General features: G+C 41.0%; 1 protein-coding gene across 2 annotated transcripts in view; it reads left to right on the top strand.

The window, feature by feature from the left end:
• Positions 1–7,771, top strand: part of pkn2a (protein kinase N2a) — a 27,701-nt gene extending 19,930 nt beyond the window's left edge. For both annotated transcript variants that reach the window (XM_020615994.1, XM_020615995.1), the window contains exons 13-23: positions 17–143; positions 1,676–1,812; positions 1,990–2,065; positions 3,494–3,585; positions 3,760–3,936; positions 4,316–4,378; positions 4,474–4,550; positions 6,366–6,508; positions 6,671–6,778; positions 6,984–7,064; positions 7,152–7,771. In XM_020615994.1, the coding sequence (XP_020471650.1) occupies positions 17–143; positions 1,676–1,812; positions 1,990–2,065; positions 3,494–3,585; positions 3,760–3,936; positions 4,316–4,378; positions 4,474–4,550; positions 6,366–6,508; positions 6,671–6,778; positions 6,984–7,064; positions 7,152–7,355 (1,285 nt within the window). In that variant the 3' untranslated portion in view covers positions 7,356–7,771. The remainder of the gene's footprint in view (positions 1–16; positions 144–1,675; positions 1,813–1,989; positions 2,066–3,493; positions 3,586–3,759; positions 3,937–4,315; positions 4,379–4,473; positions 4,551–6,365; positions 6,509–6,670; positions 6,779–6,983; positions 7,065–7,151) is intronic.
• The last annotated feature ends 662 nt before the right edge of the window (positions 7,772–8,433 follow it).

Here is an 8,433-nt window from a genome sequence, read left to right as displayed (position 1 = left end):
ATCTGTCCATACACAGTGACCCACTGGTGACCAAGCTGGACTTTGATAAAGAGCCCACCCCGGGACCCAAACACTACCCAGCACCCGATGACATTCGAGAGCCTCTGGCGCAGAATAAGATGCCCAACAGGGAGGCAGTACAGGTACAGTGTACGAGGAGTCACAAGTATGAGTTGATAAGGGAGCAGTGAACTCATGTCATTACAGAACAGCTGCTGGTCTCCTTTCGACTGTTCACTCTGGTTAAAATGACGTCTTGTTCCTGCAGAGGAATGAAGTGGTGCTGTGTTGTGCATCAGACAGCAGCCGCACAAGTGAATTCTCTTGCCTTTTTGCCCAGATCCCCAAACAAAAAGAAGATCACTTAACATCTTTTGACTACAGTCCTCTACTAAAATACAGTGTTAGCCATACTTTAATTAAAATAAGACCTGCACTGACTAATGTGCACCTCACTATCGTTGTTGCCTGTGGTGATCAGAAGATCTGTGTGTAACTAAAAAACTCTTAGCTGAGGCACTTTTCCACTAGACTAGTCTTATTTTTAATGTAGTTCATTAAAATTAAATCTGTTGCTGGTCCTTCAGTATAAATTTGTCTCTGCAGATAAATACAGTTGTTTTATTGTATCAGCATGCATGCAGACAGTGACACAAGATATTAGGGATGTAACGATATCCGTGATATTGTAATAGATTCTTGATACCGCTGTGGGACTGTGACAGTATCTACTAGGATATTACAACTGAGTATTTCAACAGTATAACTGCGTTAAGGTTGCAGAATTTGAAACTGACATAGTGGATCCTTCATTGTCGACTTTTAGAGCTGTTGTGTAGCAGCATTTAATTTTTCCCGTTTCAAGAAATTACAAGCGGAAAGGCAATTGACAAATGCTGAACAATTTGCAAATACTGCCAGACAAAGGCGATACTTGCCTCGTTTAGGACTGAGACAGTCCTGGATATAATTCACAGAAACAGTCAGGACATGGCTGTGCGCTACATTTTAATGGAGGTGGGCAAACAAAGTGTACACCCATACGCAAAATCAACCACTTAGTAACCACAGGTGAAAAAGTAGGCCATGATGTTTGAAAAACGCCTCGAGTAAGACACGCATCTCACCTTTATGTGGCTTATCCTATTTTGGCCTCTTGTTCTGGTGCCCCAAGCAGCAGTTTGCTCACTACTGCCCAAACAGAGGAGGCACTAAAAGACTGACACTCCACTGTGAGTGTGACTTGTTTTATTTACAAGATCCAGCTACTGCAATAATATAATATATATTATCTCATAAAGGACTGCTAATGAATTTTCATATATATTTTTTCTTTATTAATATCATGGTAAATATCCTATTGTGGACTTTATATCGTGACAGTATCATGAGTTTTTGGTATTGTTACATCCCCTACAATATATTGTTTGTTTCACAGACTCAGGTGCTACACACAACATACAATACTATATGATATAAAAGGAGCTCTTACTATATAGTGTTTCTTAAAGGTCAAAGTGTTGTTGCAAATATTATTTACATAGCTGATTTTGACTTTTTTTCTTTTTAAGTTGACCCAAACCTTAACAGTTTGACTAATTGACTGCTTTGCTTGTTTTTTCATATTTCACATTTATTCACTTGGCTCCTCCTGCTTTGTGTTCTGTTTGTGCAGGATGCACTCTCCTCATTTGACTTCTTGAACAAGAGAAACAGCATGGCAGTGAAACCAGACCTGGACAGAGAGGTGGAGCAAGAGATCCAGCATCCAGACCTGGAGCTCACCGCCTTCCAGAAAGACACAGTGATAAGGTACAAGAGCTGTGTGCTTTGACGTGCTATAGCTGTGGTGGTTCATGTGTTTGAATTTCATTGTCACACTGCAAAAGAATAACTTTTTTTTTCTTGTTAGTTTTTATTCAGAGCATTAGCTCTATGCAGGTCAGTCTACCTAATGCATAGTTAATTTAAAAACCCATCTCGTCTCAGGGAAGAAGAGCAGTTCCAGTTCAGTCTCCAAGACTTTAAATGTGTGGCAGTCCTTGGACGTGGTCACTTTGGAAAGGTACTTTTCATTTGATTGTCCAGTGTAGCGCTGCATCTGAAAACTGTTATCATTGACTGATTAGTCTGTCTGACAGGGTTCTTTGAGTTCTGGAAAACCCAGAATTTTTTAAAACCACTTTTCCAGTCATGGAAAAGTCATGGAAATTGAGATAAATTGTAGAGTGTCCTGGAAAAACATTTTATCGTCCTGGAAAATAATTTTTGTATTTTTCTTTTGCTGAGAGCAAACTGTCAGATCTCAGTTTGAGCTGGCAGCTGATTTATAGGCTGTTTTTTGTAATATTTTTGTATGCTCTGAATACCCTAAGCCCCATTGGCTTTTAAATGTAGCACATCAGGTTGGTGAAGATGGTGTGAATAAAATAAACTGGACAGATAAAATCACAATGGAAACGTAGCCAGACAGCCAGGGAGTCTAAGTGGCTTGATAGTTGAAATGTAAACATTAACAGCTGTTGGCTAGTAATGAGTTTTACCTTTAAACATGTTTAAATTGATTGCTCCACCACTTGCAGAATTATTGTTTAATGTTAGTCGGCTGGCTTTTTAACAAAACGCGATCAGAAATAGAAATAGACATTCAGCCGGACTAAGCCAAGAGCCTTTCTCGCAGGACATGGTATATTTGAGGGTCAAGTGCATTCTTGAGTTGAATTGGAGTCAAAAATAATACTCCTTTTGAAGATATAAGTCAAATCTCAACTCATGAACATGAAACCTATCTTCTGTAGGCACTTCCCAAGGATATCCTTATCTGCAGTGTCCATTGTCAGTAAACCTACACAAATCCATTTAGCATTTATAGGAAAAAAGACAAACTCTTCTTGAATGTTGCTGTTTGTTATTGCTTATGTTGTTAGAGTCAAGTCAGATTGCTTTTTTTCCTTCGGTTATGCTAGAGACTGAACATCTGCGTGTGTGTTTGGGAGAGTGCGGCAGTCACAATAATCAATTGGTCATAAAGCACCTAAAGACTAGTTATACAGATAAAGTATCATCATAGATTAATGTTTATGATTTAAGAGACTTCCACACAGAGGAACTTGTTAGTCTAGGATTTGACATACGCCATTGAAAATGTCCTGGAAAATTATTTCTTGAATAGAGTGGGAACCCTGGTTTGTTGTTTTCTTCAATTAAGTATTTAAAAAAATGCTCAGAGCTGAAGCTGACGTCTTTAAATAGCTTGTTACATCTGAGAGATGACCCACCACCCAGAGATTTAAACTTTTGTTGTTTCTGGAGCTGCAGCCTGGAAATGTTTGGAATTTTTGTTCAAATATTACTTGAATGATGAGTTGATTATAAAAATATGTGCCAGTTGATCTTCTGTTGACTGACTGATTAATGAATCAATCTATTTAGCTGTAGTAGTCCAACAGAAGGAAGCAGCAGGAAGCTGAAATGATGTGCATGTCCTTGGCAGGTATTGTTGGCAGAATACAAAAGCACAGGAGAGATGTTTGCTATCAAAGCTCTGAAGAAAGGAGACATCGTGGCTCGTGATGAAGTGGACAGGTAAACATTTTAAACTAGTGGCTCTCACCAGCATCCTCAATTCTTTGTATTGCAGAAGTGTCAAACTAAAATTGAAAAATTTTTATTTTGCTGAAAGTCATTGTGACATTCATTAAGTACAGATTTGATCTTCCTGTGTTGCTGTGACTCACTTGATCTTTTCTCTTATTCCAGCCTGATGTGTGAGAAGAGGATTTTTGAGACGGTCAACAATGTCCGCCACCCGTTCCTGGTCAACCTGTTCGCGTGCTTCCAGACACAAGAGCACGTTTGTTTCGTGATGGAGTACGCAGCAGGAGGCGATTTGATGATGCATATCCATGCTGACGTTTTCTCTGAGCCCAGGGCCATGTGAGTGACCAGAGCTTTCACTCTGGAGCAATCAGCCATGTCTGCACACAAGTACAAATTCCCACTGTCATTCATCTTATGATGAATGGTTTCAGAGACTATTTTGATTTCTTACCTCCCCCAGTTTACCAGATTTGTCTGGTCAGCTCTTGGGTGCCTTCATCATTCATTCATTGTGTTTGACATCATGGGGAGTGTTAGAAGAAATTCTGAAAGAACTAGTTTTGACACAGTATAAAAACTGTCCTCCTTTGTGTACTACTGTGTTTCCTCTGCATGAATGGTGCTGGCAGATTAGGTTGATTTCCTTCCTGGTTTCTTCTTGTTCTCAAGTAAACCTCATGTAACCTAATCTACTGTGTGTTTTGCCCCACTGCAGATTTTATGCAGCCTGTGTCGTATTGGGATTACAGTACTTACACGACCATAAGATTGTGTACAGGTAAAAAGGGAGTCCTTTTAATAGCAAGAATACATTTCCATAGGAAGCATTAAGTTCCAAAAATAATATTTCATGTGTTTGTTTTAAATGTGCAGAGATTTGAAGCTGGACAACCTGCTCCTTGATACAGAGGGCTATGTAAAGATTGCTGACTTTGGACTTTGTAAAGAAGGTAAAATGGGATTTTGAAGGGTTAGAATTGTGGATAACACAAGTAAACACATCATGCAGTTTTTAAATGAAGGTTTTTATTATTAAGGGAAAACAAAATACAAAACTATATAGCCCTGTGTGAACAAGTGTTCACCCCCCTGTCAAAACATAACTTATCTCTGGTTTATCACACCTGAGTTCAATTTCTCTAGCCACACCCAGGCCTGATTACTGCCACACCTGTTCACAATCAAGAAATCACTTAAATAGGACCTGCCTGACAAAGTGAAGTAGACCAAAAGATCCTCAAAAGCTAGACATCATGCCGAGATCCAAAGAAATTCAAAACCAAATGAGAAAGAGAATAATTGAGCTCTATCAGTTTGGAAAAGGTTATAAAGCCATTTCTAAAGCTTTGGGACTGCAGCGAACCACAGTGAGAGCCATTATCCACAAATGGCGAAAACATGGAACAGTGGAGAACCTTCCCAGGAGTGGCCGGCCGACCCAAATTACCCCAAGAGCGCAGCGACAACTCATCCAAGAGGTCACAAAAGACCCCACAACAACATCCAAAGAACTGCAGGCCTCACTTGCCTCAGTTAAGGTGAGTGTTCATGACTCCACCATAAGAAAGAGACTGGGCAAAAATGGTTTGCATGGCAGAGTTCCAAGACGAAAACCACTGCTGAGCCAAAAGAACATAAAGGGCCGTCTCAGTTTTGCCAGAAAACATCTTGATGATCCCCAAGACTTTTGGGATAATACTCTGTGGACAGACGAGACAAAAGTTGAACTTTTTGGAAGGTGTGTGTCCCATTATGTGTGGCGTAAAAGTAACACTGCATTTCAGAAAAAGAACATCATACCAACAGTAAAATATGGTGGTGGTTGTGTGATGGTCTGGGGCTGTTTTGCTGCTTCAGGCCCTGGAAGACATGCTGTGATAAGTGGAACCATGAATTCTGCTGTGTACCAAAATATCCTGAAGGAGAATGTCCGGCCATCCGTTTGTGACCTCAAGCTGAAGCGAACTTGGGTTCTGCAGCAGGACAATGATCCAAAGCACACCAGCAAGTCCACTTCTGAATGGCTGAAGAAAAACAAAATGAAGACTTTGGAGTGGCCTAGTCAAAGTCCTGACCTGAATCCAATTGAGATGCTGTGGCATGACCTTAAAAAGGCGGTTCATGCCCGAAAACCCTCCAATGTGGCTGACTTACAACCATTCTGCCAAGATGAGTGGGCCAAAATTCCTCCACAGCGCTGTGGCAGACTCATGGCAAGTTATCGAAAACGCTTGATTGCAGTTGTTGCTGCTAAGGGTGGCCCAACCAGTTATTAGGTTTAGGGGGCAAACACTTATTCACACAGGGTTTTGTAGTTTTGGATTTTGTTTTCCCTTAATAATAAAAACCTTCATTTAAAAACTGCATGATGTGTTTACTTGTGTTATCTTTGACTAATATTTAAATTTGTTTGATGTGACAAACATGCAAAAAGATAAGGAATCCGTAAGGAGGCAAAAACTTTTTCACACCACTGTATGTACCATATGGGGACAGTGTCCTCCTGGTTGTGAACTTTGTTGACATAAGCTGTCTCTAAAGGGCAAAAATGCCCCAAAACAATAATCAGACCATTAGCTCAAAACATACTGTATCAATATCATGTAGCTTCATTATCAATGTGCTTTACTGTCAAAAAAAGACAGTTCTGAGTGTTCTCAACATATCAGCTGTTAAAATGGCCAAACAAGGATTTAAAGGACAGATAGTGATTTGTTCTGGAGTCCGGTTGGGCCTTTATTGAACCTCATGCTTGCTGCTTTCAGGGATGGGTTTCAGGGACCGCACCAGCACATTCTGTGGGACACCAGAGTTTTTAGCTCCCGAGGTTTTGACTGAAACATCGTATACCCGTGCTGTGGACTGGTGGGGACTGGGCGTCCTTATCTTTGAGATGTTGGTTGGAGAGGTGAGTGAGTGTTTCCTCAACAGCACTGTACATTATTTCTGTTGAACCACTCACAAACATGCAGTAACTGTATTTATTGCACATGGTCGCACTATTTGACTCATATAATCCTCTGAGATAAGGGACTGCTTCATCTCTTTCGTCTTGGCACATCTCTTGTAGTCTCCCTTCCCTGGTGATGATGAGGAGGAGGTGTTTGACAGCATTGTCAACGATGAAGTTCGCTACCCACGGTTTCTCTCGACCGAGGCCATTTCCATCATGAGGAGGGTGTGTAGACAGATGAGAACGAAGCAGTCGTTCTTGTATGACTGAACTGAAATTAACGGAGTAATGAAAGTGCAGCCTCTGCTTGTATTTACCTCCTGATGAATCCTCTGTGTGCACAGTAGTAGAGAACCAGTAAATGCCCAGTGTGTGTTGCTACTAGCATGTCAGTGAAACATTTACTGCATTTTATTATTCTTGTGCTTAGCTTTTAAGGAGGAGTCCAGAGCGACGTCTTGGAGCAGGAGAGAGGGATGCAGAGGAGGTCAAGAAACATCTCTTCTTCAGGGTATGGGACAGAAGAACAGTTAGCACTGGTAATGTTCTCATTTAAAACATTAATACAGTGTTACCTTCCCTGTTTATTTCTTGATAGAATATGGATTGGAACGGACTATTAGCCAAGAAGGTGAAGCCGCCGTTCGTGCCGACCATCCAGGGCGCCAACGACGTCAGCAACTTCGATGATGAATTTACCTCAGAGGCTCCCATCTTAACCCCACCCAGGGAACCCAGAGCGTTGAGCTCTGAGGAGCAGAACATGTTCTCTGACTTTGATTACATCGCCGACTGGTGTTAGCTTCACCTGACGCCCTTCCAAACACACACACACACACACTGTGAAGCAGCTGACGTAGCTCTGACTGTAGCTCACATCATGTTAAATCTCTCCTCTTCCTACCCAACATGTGGAGGAGGAGCAGTGGCTCCCGAGCGTCTGGGCAAAACTGTGCCATTGAGAAGAAAGTTCTGACTCCTCCTGAGGACACCTGAATAATTTTTTTAATCCATGAAGAACATTTTTTTAAGAAAAGGAAAAAAGAAACTTGTTGGAGAGTGAAGGAGGAGAGGTGCTCTGTCCTCCTGTACATGTAGTCACGTTTGTCGTCTGACCACTGAGAATGTGTTTCATGAACTCTGAGAAGGCGGCAACATCACAATCAGTTATTCAGTGTCACTGTCTTAAGTTTGCTCTGTACAGGTCATATTCAATCATATTTTATTGTTGTTTTCCTTTCTTTATTTGCAAAGCCCTCGCCACAGCTTAAGGACATTTGACACTTCTACCACAATCATGTCTGAAATTGGCGTTCAGTGAATTTAAAACGCTCAATCATCGGTGAACAGGCTGCAGCAAACATCTTGGCTGCTGCTGCTGCTGCTGCTGCTTCTTGTCTTGGAAACCGAGCAAGACTCTTCACACTGTAGGGGCCCGGTCCTTGTCCACAACCAGGCTTCACACTTTTTTCCCGCGTCGTTCTACTCACTTGAAGTTTGTATGTGTCCACACAAGAGCCCATATGATAATAATACTCATCAGTATAAAGCAGCAGTATTAGCAACAGTATTAAACACTACATGAGATTTAAAATTACCACTCAGTTTTATTTGGAAGTTCTGTGTCACAAATTGTCCAGAAGTAATGGAGAAAACTTTAAATATTTCTTTGTTGCCCTCTAGTGGCTCTGCAGCTGTCAACAGCTGAACTCAGCTCTGAACGTACTGCAATGCACTGCAGTATCTGTTTGAGCAATAAAATAAAACTTCAACATTAAATGAATTGTCAGAGCTGAGTTCAGTTAGATTTCAGTTTTCTTTGTGTTTTTATTCCTTAGTAAATGGGCAGCTGTGTTAAACCTGACAGCATTTTTCTGTTT

This window comes from Monopterus albus, unplaced genomic scaffold (genome assembly GCF_001952655.1).
Source record: "Monopterus albus unplaced genomic scaffold, M_albus_1.0 scaffold172.1, whole genome shotgun sequence".
NCBI classification, from domain to species: Eukaryota; Metazoa; Chordata; class Actinopteri; order Synbranchiformes; family Synbranchidae; genus Monopterus; species Monopterus albus.
The sequence above is the reverse complement of the archived record's forward strand: the minus strand, read 5'-3'. Positions and strand labels throughout refer to the sequence as shown.